Source organism: Equus quagga, chromosome 13 (genome assembly GCF_021613505.1).
Source record: "Equus quagga isolate Etosha38 chromosome 13, UCLA_HA_Equagga_1.0, whole genome shotgun sequence".
NCBI lineage: Eukaryota > Metazoa > Chordata > Mammalia > Perissodactyla > Equidae > Equus > Equus quagga.
Window position 1 is genome coordinate 9,304,589 of NC_060279.1, and position 13,860 is coordinate 9,318,448.

Consider the following 13,860-nt stretch of genomic DNA (forward strand, 5'->3'; position numbering starts at 1 on the left):
TTGGCACTTTTCTCCAAAGGTGGATATATAAAATTCCATGTTATGAAAATGGAGGAGCATTTGCATGGTTGGATGAAATGGAAAATGGATGGACCTATGATTTCACCACATCTCAGCCCAGTTTTCTCCTTCCTGTTACTTGCCTGGGTCCTGTAGGCCCTTGAGTTTGATCCCTGCTGTAAAGAGCTCTCCTGACCTAATGCCTTAGTGGGATTGCTGGGTTTAAGAATCTGAATCTTGAGGATAAGGGTACAGGTCTGCTTTCTGGAAAGAGTACTGGTCACTCTGAACTCGTGGTCTCTCAAGACTTATTATACTGTGCTAGTAAGTCCTAGGTTTAGAAAGAAGTGCCCCATACCTGGTGTAATCTCTTACATGTAGCCCTCTGTATTTTTATTGAGTACAATAATGTAAAATGTAATCCCTGGTGCCATGTGTTAGGCAAGTCATTATGCCTTTAGTTTCCTTGATTTCTCCACATGTAAAATTTGAGAGACACTAAAAAGGTTGAGAATGTAGGTGGAAATTCCAAGTTATACAATATCCTGGGGAGTGCTGGTCTGAAAGAGACCTAAGGGGCCTGGTCTTGCCTTCATGTCCTCTCTGAGTCACAGTATTTTGCCCTTAAAGGACTAATTCTTACGGCATGTCTCTTCTGACTAAGCCCTGGCTCCCGGCTCCCATCCCCTCGCTAACTGTTGGGTTCCTCACTGCTCTCTTCCCTTCCTTTTGCTACTTGTCTTCTTTAGTCTTTGTCTCTTGGAGAGTCTGGCTTCAGCTTTCTTTTATAGTAACAGTTCAAAGTCTAAATCTCCAGCATTAATTATTCAAACTTGAGTCATATCTTTACTGACCGATGGAACATTTGCCATTGAATTTGCAAATTCAGAATCAAATTCATCAACTTTTCCCCCAGTAAACCTGCCTCACTCACTCAGGCACCCAAACCTTGGTGTTTTATTTGGCTACATCTACTCTACCCACACAGATGATGTCGCTATAAAAACACTGAAAAAGCTCAAAGAAAAGGTGGTCACATAGCCTCAGATTGGGTTCTGGCTCTATCACGAAGCAGCCATGAGACTTTGTGCAAGTATTCTTTTCCAAGCATAGACTATCATGTAATGAATCTGCATTTCCAGGGTAGAAGTGATCCTAAATACATCTTGATACACTATTGGGCTTGGAGACTAGAGTTCCCCTATCAAGAATTTTTGCTGTCAATTTTCATAGGGAGAACAGAAAAAATGCATTGTACCTCCAAAGATGTGTTAATTGAAAGTGAATTAATATATGACCATTGTGGCTATGAGAAACAAGGAATTTGAGAGGCACTCCCTGCGGCTGCTCAAAGAATCAGCAAATGCTTTGGCTAGAATAGATAGTCTTCCCAGATTAGCAAAGTGATAAACTTGTGGCTCCTGTATGGTCTTCTTGCCACAACTCTGATCTCACATCCAACCTTCACCCTAAGGGTAGGGATCTGCATTGAGGCGAAGCTCGTCCAAGCGGAAGGAGCCAGCATGGCTGCTTCTAAAGCGCCAAAATGCTCATGACTGGGGGCAGTTAACTGCATAGCGATTTACTCCAATTGCCCCCACCCCTTTGGGGCAATGCAAATTGAGGAAATACCTCTAGCATAAAAAATGCATTAACTGGTTAAAAGGTCATCGCCACCTTGTCAGTGTTTAGTTCAGAAATGGGCATGTAATTCAATTCTTGGGGATGAGACACAAATAGAGGATTATTGGAGTTTCTAGAAGAATTCTTTCTCACTTGAGAGCAATTGGAAGCCTTTTTTGGTCTTGCACTGAATGTGAACAAGAAAACATAAAGCACTGATTGCTGCTTGCAGCGTCTTGACAACCCGGGAGTGGGGAACCTGCTATAGAATGAGGCTATAAAGTCAACAACAGAGGGGAGAGGAAAAAGAATCTGAGCCTTCATCTTCACTGGGCACCAACCAGGAACCCATACTACCTCTTGACTTAGATTACATTAAAAAAAATAAATTTCCTTAGTGTTTAAGCCTTTTTGACTTGGGTTTTCTAGTACCTGAGGCCAAACGCATCCGAACTGATACTCATGGAATGAAGTATTGTCCTCTGGTTGTTTCCAATATATGGTATTATGTCTCCTAAGCAAGATTGTAGAGCAGACATCTGTTTCTGCCACTTCCTTATCCTCTATACTTGTGGATCTCAAGCTTCATTATGCATGAAATCATGGGAGGAGCGTGTTAAAATACAGAGCCGAGAGGCCTATCCCAGAGATTCCCTCTGTAGGTAGCCAGAAATTCTTCATTTCCAGCAGCTCAGGTGATTCTGATGCAGAGTACAGCAGACACTGCAGGTGCTCACCCATTATCCATCTCCCCCTCATTCTTTACTACAACACACAGGCCGTATTAAGGGTGGCAAGGTGAGATGCCAGTTAAAATTCATCTTAAGATGATAGATGGGTGTGGCCATGTGACAGTGCTGGCCTGGCGTGGGGTCCCTTCCTGATGAAAGGCCGAGCCTCATAAAGAGAAAGCTCCTTGCCCTACTGAAAAGCAGATGGGATGCCTGGAGTTACAGATGTCACTTTGCCACCGTGAGGGTAAAAGTCACCGGCCAACGAGGAAGGAGAAGGGAGCTACAAGGAGCCTGGATCCGTGATAATTTCCTCAAGCAGCTGCACCAGTCCTGTTCTATTCCACACATCTTGTGACATCAGGAAACTGAGGCCCTATGTGGTTCTGCCATGGTGGCCGGGTTTCTGTAATGTGCAGCCACACTCGATATTTGCTCACACAGGTGCTCTGCAGGCCACTCTGAGAAATACTGCCCTATTACACTAGGTATCCAGAAGGTTCTTCATAAATAGGCTTGACTTACTCTCTTGTATTTCCTTCCATTATTACCTCTGTTATGGTTGGTTTTCCCTAGTGTAGAGAATCATGTATTCTTTCAAAGTCTTGTTGGGATGAAAAGGAACAATGGATTCTAAATAATAAACAATAAGACCATAACATTCAACTTTATTTGAGTTTTGAAAATAAAATGAAAAGTACTATCAAATAGTACTATGCAATGTAGGATTGTTAATTTCTCTTAAAACGGCTTTCAGTAACTACGATTGTGGAACATAGTTCCTTTTTTCAATACTTACTAAATTGGGAATGGGAGGGGAATAACTTTACTCTGGAAAATGTTAGGGAGGTACTAATTATAGCACTATCATAAGTCAGGATTATGGATCCTATGCTCTAGACGGTAATAAATTGTACAATGCGTTTGATAATTTGTACTCTGCTATAACTGGCTCGCAGCTGGACACAGAATTTCATTTGGTAGGCCATGAGTTTAGGATATATTATCCAGAAGAACTTTTTAACATCTCAAGTATAACGCAACTACTTAAAATTGAAGAATTTGCAGCAGTCCATCAACTGCTTGTAAAATAAATGCAGCAGTAAATTGTTTCAGCAACTTCTAAGTAAACTTCTTGCCAGATCATTCTTCAGCACTTGAGCTGGGATATTAGCTCAGTCTTTAACCTGACGCCACATATCACGTTAGTGCCATTAGTATCCTTTTGTGAGATGGGATTCAATTTCCAACTATAAAAGAAAGTCAAAAGTAAAATATTAGACTATGAGCATGTCAGGGAAAACATTAACTATTAAATGCAACCAGAAAACTTACTGAAAAGTTTCCGTTTTATTATCTGGGACATTCCCTCTAAGAGATCTTACACATTAAGACCTTTGGATGATACATTATAAGCAAATACATGTGCCTCTCTGCACCATCAAACGTCATCTCTTGACGTTAATTCAATTCGAGTAGTCTACCAAAGGGGCACTTAGGAAAAGAGAAATGTTAGGAGACTTGAACCCTAGATAACTTTGTGACTGATTCCAAAGTAACCGAAAGCCTTTTTCATAAATCAGAATAGGAATTTTTTTTAATAATGGGACCTGGAAAAGACAGTGACAAATGAGGAACCAATTTCTTGACTCTCAGTTAGGTTTCCCATTTGAAATAGGGTCCCGTTAAGAAAGAGGAGAAGAAGATCCTAGGAAGGCTGCCTAAAAAGGACTAAGTTGCTGTGTTTAAAGGAACCTTTACCCATAAGTTTGGTCAATGAAACTTTCCTTCCCACAACAAACACACTGCAAACCACCTTGATTGTCATAAATGACAGCAGCGGGACCAGAATTTCTGTTAGAAGGGTCTTAGGGTGACTATCTGTCTGGGGATATGGTGGGGCAAGGGACTTCTCTTGAAGCCGCACTTATACAGCATATCATTTGACCTTAGAAGGCCTATTTCTCTGGGGTGACTTGGGCGCTGGGGGAGGGAGGGTGCTGAAGGGCTCTGAAGCCCATCCTTGGCGCCATCACTGCTGCCTGGCCCACTGCTGCATTTGCCTTGCGCCCCATTGCCCCTTCAGAGCTGTTTCCTCCTCCACTCCACTCATCAGGGGACTCAGGCCTAACAGAGACCCTTTGCAGGGCCCCCCTCCCACCACACTTGCCTCTGCTGTGTCCTGACCAAACGTAACTGGCCCCTCTTCCCTCCCCTGCTCTCTGTATGACTTCCAGCCTTCTCAAACTTTCCTAAATTAGCCTTGATTGCTGAGGAGAGTAGGAAAAGATGTCAGGGCAAAACCTGACTGACTCTTCATAATAAAGTGCTTTGAAATCTCTTGTTTTATCTTAAAAATTCATGCAAATTTGTTATCCTACTCTACAATATGTGTGTTTTAACTTAAAGAAACATTTTAAATTACCTCATGGTTAAATGTGTTTTCTCTCTTTAAAAGATCATCAGGTAACATTGGTACTCTAGGAAGATGCCCATGATCCACCTGTGGCTTCACATACTCCCAGCATAGCACCCAGACATCCACAGGGAATGCACACTCCAAAGGGAGGAGCATCAATGTTTAGATGCTAATGTCCAGCTGTATGCATCATCTACTCCCCGAGATCCCTACTTTTGAATTAAACATCAGGGGAAGGAGGTGAGGAAGGGGAAAATTGGGAGAGAGGAGACTTGGGGCAAAATTATATCTTTCAAAAATATTCTATAATTTTAATTTTTAAGTAATGCAGGTGTGCTTTATCCCGATTTTTCCAAATTAATGAGTTGCCGCTCAGTCTCTTTTCTCACCGATGTTTTGCTACTTGACTTCACAATTTATTTCAGCTGTGTAGTTTAATATTCACAGTAATAAAAATCTAATCAAAGTGTTGAGTTTATTACCTCATCTTTTCCAGTTATGTTCTTTCTTGGTCATTCGAACACCAGTGTTGACTGAACCAATCCAAATACAGGCATCAAACAGAAAAACTAAATTAGGAGTTTCAGAGTAAAGTAGCAGAAGAATATTTTGAAATATCAATTTTCTTTCTCTCTGTGGGTCTCCCCTTTCAAATGGGCTCTTTACTTTCTTCCCTCAGGAGGTTTGTTAATAGGCTCCCAAAAGTCCAGTACAAGGGCTGACAGACTCAAACGAGAACAGACAGTTCACATGCATGGTTAAAGTGGGCTGTATGAGACAAGAGGGAGCTATGTGGCCTCCGGCAAACCAGAGAGCATCTGCTTCCCTTGTAGAAGGCAGTTGGTGCTCAGCTCTGTCTGATTTTCCCCACATAAAGGAATGAGGACCTAGTGTTGAAAGACTTTCTGATTTTTTCAAGAAAAGCTCAAAATCTGGATTTTTTTAAGTGTGAAATTTCTGAAAGTTTATGCCTGGCAACTAATTTTACAATTTTAAAAGAAAATGTGTGTGGGTCAAATCTAGTGTACTGGCTGGATCCAGTCCATGAGCCTACCGTTTGTGACTTTTGTCCCAAACTCATTGGGGAATACAGAGTCATGTGTCTCCCTTCGTCTAAAAATGACTCCAGAGGGCCTGAGGGAGGAGAGAGGAACAGTAGAGACCTGTGCCCTTCGTCCTGGACGTGCTGAAAATCTCTGACTCAGTAGCCCTCAGTGCCCCAGGGCGGCTAACAGGAGGCCTGAGCTCCCAGCCTTGCCATAGACTCCTGTGCCCAAGAGTGCTGTGGAAGCAGCAGAGTGGCAGACCTAAAGAGACTGTGAGGGCTGAGGGACTTCATCTCAGTGTCAGCCAGCTTGGACAGGAGACCTGGGAGCAGCGGGAGCTCCCAAAATCACCGCGAGGCCTATGACCCTAGAACAGGGCAGGGAAAGTGAGCCATAAGAATGTCTGAGGTTGAACTCACTTCTAGGGGAGAAGTGGAATGAATTACTGAATATCTGTCTTTCCTCCGCACCAGGGCAGAGACCCTGTTTGACTCACTCACTAACTAGCATTTGACATAGTTCCCAGTACACAGTGGGGCTGCATTTTTATAATTATGCAAATGAGAGATAATAAAATAAAATGTCACTTTATAAGCACAATTTGAAATCATGTAAACCCTTCCCCCCAAATTAGCAATTCATTAAGAATTATATCATGTCTAAGCTAGCAGGTCACATGAACTGTAAACACTGGGATGGTGCCAATTAGAGATACAAATCACGGATAACTCTGGTTTTGCAGCTGGGGCAGCTGGGAGAACGGTGAGACAGGGCTTGGTAAGGCAGGGATGCTGGGGATGCTGAGCATTGAATGAAAGACCTTGAATGCATTTTCTCTAGAGCAAGTCTTCTCTGTATCTCGCTTAGCCCCGTGATACATGCAATTGGGTGCTAATACATATTTAGTGACTTTCATTACTTAGTGACTACAAAGTGCACCTCAAAGCAAGTCATTTGAGTGTGGCTGTGACCATGGTTTGGAATACTCAGTGGCTTTTGTTGTTGGAAGCAAACCAGCTCCCCACACCTGGGCCTGCGGTGAGAGAGTCTATGCCCTGCCCATTCCTGCTCTGACCCCAACAGCACTATGTGGCAGGAACAGAGTACACCATAGAAGCTGTTCTCCCCTCGCAAAGGTGTGGAGGGAGGGACATGAGACAGGAATGAGCCACCTGGATGTCAGTGTCTGGAAGTCTTTGTGACCTCCCACAAGCTGTGTGGCAGCCAGGGGGAGCCCAAGGATGGGGACTGATGATAAACCCACACAATTCTCTCAAATCATTTTCTTAGAATTAAATGAATTTTACATGTGTCAAAATTCCTTCTCAATGGTTTTCCTGCCACTAACAGGCTATCCCTTACCCATGACCTTGGCGTTATTATTATTTTTGACAGGCTCAGATGCTTGGATCACCAGCAACTTGCTTAAATCTGAAGTTCCCTGAACCTAAACAGAAAAGTCAAAATTAGTCAAAAGAACATTCTTTGATCTCTAAGCTGACTGTTTTCTAACCTTTCCAAAGAATATAAGAAATAAGCCAACACCTAGAACTGGGCCTCCAACCTAAGCTCTATCTTTTTCATTTCAAATCCTCTTTAATGTTGCTTCAGAAAGTCTTGGGCCAGCAAATTATCTTTTGTGTATTTACAGACATCAGAAAGGGAATTTCGACACCTTACCTGTAACCAGACTGGAAATTCCCAGTTTGAAAACAGGGAATCCCCTGCATCCAGAGGTACTTTTGCTCCTGCCTTGATGGTCAAGCCTTCCGGGGGGCAGGACTGTCTTCTTTTCTCAGAGCTTTTGGCCTATGTGCCACAAAATCTGCCCTCCCAGAATGCAAATAGCATACAAGTAACAATTATAACTATCATTTCTAGATACCACGTGTTATCTCATTTAATCCTCACAATAACCTTAGGAGATGGCTGTTGCTACTGTCCTCATCTTATTAATGAGGAAACTGGGGTCGGAAGGCAGCCTGCCTAGGTTCACACACCTAGTGGGCACAGGCGTCAGCTTTTGAACTGACTTTTGAACTCCACATCTGGCGTCTTAACAAACTAAACTGTGGGTGTTGCTCCCGTTGTCCCCTGCCTCACCCTACCCTTCCCTTCAAAGCTAAAGAGATATTCATTTTCTATTAACAAAAAACATTTAAATAACCTTTATCTTCTGAATTGTTGAGAGGTAGAAAATAAGAATGTTATGAAAGGGGCAAATGAACTTTTTAGGAGGTTCATCAATTTTTCATTTAATTAATGACCTTTCCCAGCCTGAACGGGCAGAATGGGCCTCTTCCAAAGAGGAGAAACTTACTATCAGATTAGAGAGATGTCAGTTCTTCTCAGGCCTCTTGGTCCTCCCCCAACTAGGCTCTGCCTCTGTCACCCTGAGGTTCAATGGCAGGCAGGCAGGTGGCCCATTAGGGACCTTGCTTCTGCTCTTCCACCCCATTGTGCCCCAAGTGTTCACACATCCCTCTTCCTTTAGAGGCATGGAATGATAAGGCCCAGGGATCACCATCATGGGGTGCCCACAGCCCCTACTGTTGCAGCAAAGCAACGGGCCCCTACTCAACTCCCTTCTTATCAACCAATTCAGATACTTCTAGAGCCACTAGCGTAGGAGGTGTTGCCTTGGTGTGAACTACAAAAGACACACCCTGTCCTTGTGGGAAGGCACAGCCTCACACCAAGGCAAACAGCTTAGTAAGCAGAGAGCAGGCAGGTTCCAGCACCTACTTGCCCCTTGGTCACACCCTTGTGCAGGACACAACCTGCGCAACAGTACACAGAAGCTGTGGCTATGTTTTGACTTTTTTATCAAGGGTGGGTGAGAACTGCAGGGTCTTTACAGGTTAAATTTATTTTTAAGGTGGTCAGTTGAGTTTTAAAGTCACTTCTGGAGCACCGTGAAAAGCAAATGACTCTTTAGAAAGGATCCTCCTTACCTGTCCACAGGTTTTAGGTAAAATGCAAGGTGCAAGATATGGTACTTCTCTCTTAGTATCAATGACACTGCCGTACACAACAATAACAAATTTCATGGTCTCATTATCAATGGTCATTTCATTGTAGCTTGATAAAGTCTGCACATATGCAAGATTGAGCTCTGCACACTTCCGAAAGGTTAAGTCCTACAATAAAATTACATTTTTTCTATGAATCATACAAAGCGACACATGGTATCAAGAAGAACGCAAATTCACTGATTTAGTTGACCTCTTTGAGGGTGTCAAAAGGCATACGGACCCTGGCACCAACAGACAGAATTTACTTCGAGTTTAGAATGGCCTCTGACAGATTCTGAACTCAGAGTTTCTACGTTGTTCCTGAGTAGTGGCCCTGGATGTGGTTGCCCAGCCTGACTTCAGCCAGAGCAGGGTGGCCAGCTATGCCTGTAGATTTCTATTTGCACAAGAACCAGAGTCGTAAAGATGCATAGGCCTTAACTAGCAGTAAGTGGACATCTCACTTGACAAGAGAACAAAGAGTAACTAAATGATGCAAGGCACTGAGTCTGAGTTGTACTTCAAGGCTCAGAATCAAAGATTTGAGAGCTGGAAGGGAGCTGTTATGGGTTGAACTGTGTCCCCCCCAAAATTCATATGTTGAAGTCCTAAACCCCAGTACCTTGGAATGTGACGTTGTTTGGAAATAGCTTCATTGCCGATGTAATTGCTTCAGTTAAGATGAGGTCATACTGGAGTAGGGTGGGCACCTAAGCCAAGATGACTGGTGTCCTTATAAAAAAGGAGAAATTTGGACACAGACACACGTACAGGGAGAACTCCGTGTGAAGACGAAGACAACCATCCACAAGCAAGGAGGGAGCCCTGGACCAGATACTCCCCAGCAGCCCTCAACAGCAACCAACCCTGAGCACACATTGAGTCAGATTTCTATCCCCAGGAGCTGTGAGAAAATAAATTGTTGTTTGAGCCACCCAGTGTGTAGTACTTCATTATGGCAGCCCCAGCAAACTAACATCGGAGTTTTGCGGTCAGCCCAATGGTAGGAATCCCCTGGCCGCTGCCCAGAGGGACCATCAGCTCACTCTGAACATCTTCAGCCACAGGAGGGGCACAGAGAAAGGACCCAACCCTCAGACCTTGGTCCCCGACAGACAAACCAAACACTTACTTGCCAAATACACCAGCATAGCTAGGGCACCAAGAACATAAGAAAATTAGCAAACTTATCTAGAATTTTGCAACCAGAAAAATCTAAGAAAAAGCTATTCTGGTTTTTTAAACGCATGTAAAGTTTTAGTTCTATGGTTCAGAGAAGGGGGATGCAGCATAATCTTACAGTGCCCCTTCTAAAAAGTCTTAACTGGCTAGTTCTTGAATGGAAAAACACTAGAAGGAAATAAACCAAAGCTGCTAAATGGAGATTCCCTGGGGAGTAAAAATTGGGTAAGAAAGTTATTTTATTATGTTTTGTATCTGTATTTTTAAATTTATATAATGAACATGTGTTTCTTGTGAGTTAAAAAAAATAAAATAAATAAAAGGACATTCACCTTATTATTGAGTCAAGTCTGACTCCGTATAGTTGCAACCAACTGGCCCTAATTCTCTCCTCTGGCGTTACAGACTAGACTCTAAACTGGCAAGACAAAAGAAAGGAGAAAAATCTAATTCTCCTTACCCTTCAGCTAAAATTCTTCTGAAAATTATTGCCACATAGTAAAAGAAATATGACTGCTTTCGCATGACATGCTAATTTTTTTAAAGATTTTATTCTTTTAGAGCAGTTTTAGGTTCACAGCAAAATTGAGAAGAAGGTACAGAGCTGTCCCCTATCTCTCCTGCCCCCATACATGCACAGCCTTCCCCGTTACCTTACCAACATCCCCCACCAGAGTGGTCCATTTGTTACAACTGATGAACCTGCGTTGACACATCATAATCACCCAAAGTCCATAGTTTACATTTCGGTTCACTCTTAGTGTTGTATATTCTGTGGGTTTGGACAAATGTATAACGACATGTATCCATCATTATAGTATGATACAGAGTATTTTCATTGCCCTAAAATCCTCTGTGTTCCACCTATTCACCCTCCCCCATCCCAGCTCCTAGGAACCACTGATCTTTTTACTGTCTCCATAGTTTTGCCTCTTCCAGAATAGGCTATAATTGGAATCATACAGTACGTAGCCCTTTCAGATGGCTCCTTTCACTTGGCAATACGCATTCAATTTTCCTCCACGTCTTTTCATGGCTTAATAGCTCACTGCTTTTTAGCACTGAATAACATTCCATTGTCTGGAGGTACCACAGTTTGTCTTCCATTCATCTGCTGAAGGGCATCTTCGTTGGTTCCTTACAAGTTCTGGCAAGTATGAATAAAGCTGCTACAAACATCTGAATGCAGCTTTGTGAGTGGACATAAGTTTTCAACTCCTTTGGGTAAATGTCAAGGAGCACAATTGCTGGATTTACGGCAAGAGTATGTTTAGTTTAAGAAACTCCCAAACCATCTTCCAAAGTGACTACCATTTTACATTCCTGCCAGCAATGAATGAGAGTTCCTGTTGCTCCACATCCACACTAGCGTTCAGTGTTGTCAGTGTTCCAGATTTTGGTCATTTCAATGGGTGTGCGGTAGTACCTCACTGTTGTTTTAATCTGCATTTCCCTTCTCACATTGATGTGGAGCATCTTTTCATATGTTTACCTACCATCTGTATACGTTCTTTGCTGTTTAGATCTTTGGTCCATTTTTTAATTGGATTATTTGTTTTCTTTTTTTTAAATGATTTTATTGAGGTCATATTGGGTTATAACACTGTGTACATTTCAGGTGTACATTATTATATTTCAGTTTCTGTATAGACTACTTCATGTTAACCACCAATAGACTAGTTTTTATCCATTACTATATATACGTGCCCCTTTACCCTTTTCACCCTCCTTCCATCCCCGGCCCTGTGGTAACCACCAATCTGTTCTCCTTATCTATGCGTTTGTTTGTTGTTTATCTTCCACATATGAGTGAAATCATATGGTATTTGTCTTTCTCTGTCTGACTTATTTTGCTTAGCATAATACCCTCAAGTTCCACCCATGTTGTCGCAAATGGCATGATTTTGTCTTTCTTATGGCTGAGTAGTATTCCATTGTATATATACACCACATCTTCTTTATCCAATCATTCATTGATGGGCACTTGGGTTGCTTCCCCGTCTTGGCTATTGTGAATAATGATGCAATGAACATAGGGGTACACATATCTCTTTGAATTGTTGATTTCAAGTTCTCTGGATAAATATCCAGTAGTGGGATAGCTGGATCGTACAGTAGTTCTGTTTTTAGTTTTTTTGAGAAATCTCCCTACTGTTTTCCATAGTGGCTGCACCAGTTTGCATTCCCACCAGCAGTGTATGAGCATTCCCTTTTCTCCACATCCTCTCCAACACTTGTTATTTCTTGTCTTGTTAATTATAACCATTCTGATGGATGTGATATCTCATTGTAGTTTTAATTTGCATTTCCCTCAGAATTAGTGATGTTGAACATCGTTTCATGTGCCTATTGGCCATCTGTATATCTTCTCTGGAAAAATGTCTGTTCATATCTTCTGCTCATTTTTTGATCAGGTTGTTTGTTTGTTTGTTGTTGAGTTGTATGAGTCCCTTATATATTTTGGAAATTAGCTTCTTATTGGATATATGATTTGCAAATATCTTCTCCCAGTTGGTGTGTTGTCTTTTCATTTGTTGATGGTTTCCTTTGCTGTGCAGAAGCTTTATAGTCTGACGTAGTACCATTTGTTTAATTTTTCTTTTGTTTCTCTTGCCTGAGTGGACAAGGTCTTCAAAAAGATACTGCTAAGACTGATGTCAAAAAGCGTACTGCCTATGTTTGCTTCTAGGAGTTTTATGGTTTCAGGCTTACATTCAGGTCTTTAATATATTTTGAGTTAATTTTTATGTATGGTATAAGACAATGGTCTACTTTCATTCTTTTGCATGTGGCTGTCCAGGTTTCCTACCACCGTTTATTGAAGAGATTTTCCTTTCTCCATTGTATGTTCTTGGCTCCTTTGTCAAAGATTAGCTGTCCACAGATATGTGGTTTTATTTCTGGGCTCTCAATTCTGTTTCATTGATCACTGTGTCTGGTTTGTGCTACTACAGTGCTGTTTTGATTACATTTGTTTTGTAGTAAATTTTAATTCAGGGAGTGTGATACCTCCAATTTTGTTCTTTTTTCTCAGAGATGCTTCGGGTATTTTGGGTCTTTTGTTGTCCCATATAAATTTTTGGATTCTTTGTTCTATTTCTGTGAAGAACATCATTGAGATTCTGATTTGGATTGCACTAAATCTGTAGATTGCTATAGGTAATATGGACATTTTAACTATGTTTATTCTTCCAATCCATGAGCACAGAATATCTTTCAATTTCCTTATGTCTCCTTTGATTTCTTTCAATAATGTCTTATAATTTTCAGTGTATAATAAGTCTTTCATTCGTTGGTTAAACTTATAGGTATTTTACTCTTTTTGTTGTGATTATAAATGTGATTGTAGTCTTGATTTCTCTTTCTGCTAGTTCGTTATTAGCATAGAGAAATGCCACTGATTTTTGTATGTTGATTTTGTACCCTGCAACTTTGCTGTAGTTGTTGACTGTTTATAACACTTTTTTGGTGGATTCTTTAGGGTTTTCCATATAGACTAATGTCATCCACAAATAGTGAGAGGTTCATTTCTGCCCTTCCAATTCAGATTCCTTTATTTGTTTTTCTTACCTAATTACTCTGGCTAAAACTTCCAGTACTATGTTGAATAAGAGTGGAGAGAGTGGGCATCCTTGTCTTGTTCCTGTTCTCAGAGGAAGGGCTTTCAGTTTTTTACCATTACGTATGATGCTGGCTGTGGGTTTGTCATATATGGGCTTTATTATTTTGTGGTACTTTCCTTCTATACCCATTTTATTGAGAATTTTTATCATAAATGGATATTGGATCTTATCAAATGCTTTCTCTGCATCTCTTGAGATGATCATGTGATTTTTATTCTTCAT

At 41.5% G+C, this 13,860-nt stretch overlaps 1 protein-coding gene across 1 annotated transcript in view; it reads right to left on the reverse strand.

The window, feature by feature from the left end:
* Window positions 1-52: 52 nt before the first annotated feature.
* Window positions 53-13,860, reverse strand: part of SLC9C2 (solute carrier family 9 member C2 (putative)) — an 85,580-nt gene continuing 71,772 nt past the window's right edge. The window contains exons 24-27 of the mRNA XM_046682676.1: window positions 8,774-8,959; window positions 7,182-7,266; window positions 5,256-5,306; window positions 53-3,604 (exon numbers count right to left, since the gene is read on the reverse strand). Coding sequence (XP_046538632.1) covers window positions 5,257-5,306; window positions 7,182-7,266; window positions 8,774-8,959 — 321 coding nt within the window. The 3' untranslated portion in view covers window positions 53-3,604; window position 5,256. The remainder of the gene's footprint in view (window positions 3,605-5,255; window positions 5,307-7,181; window positions 7,267-8,773; window positions 8,960-13,860) is intronic.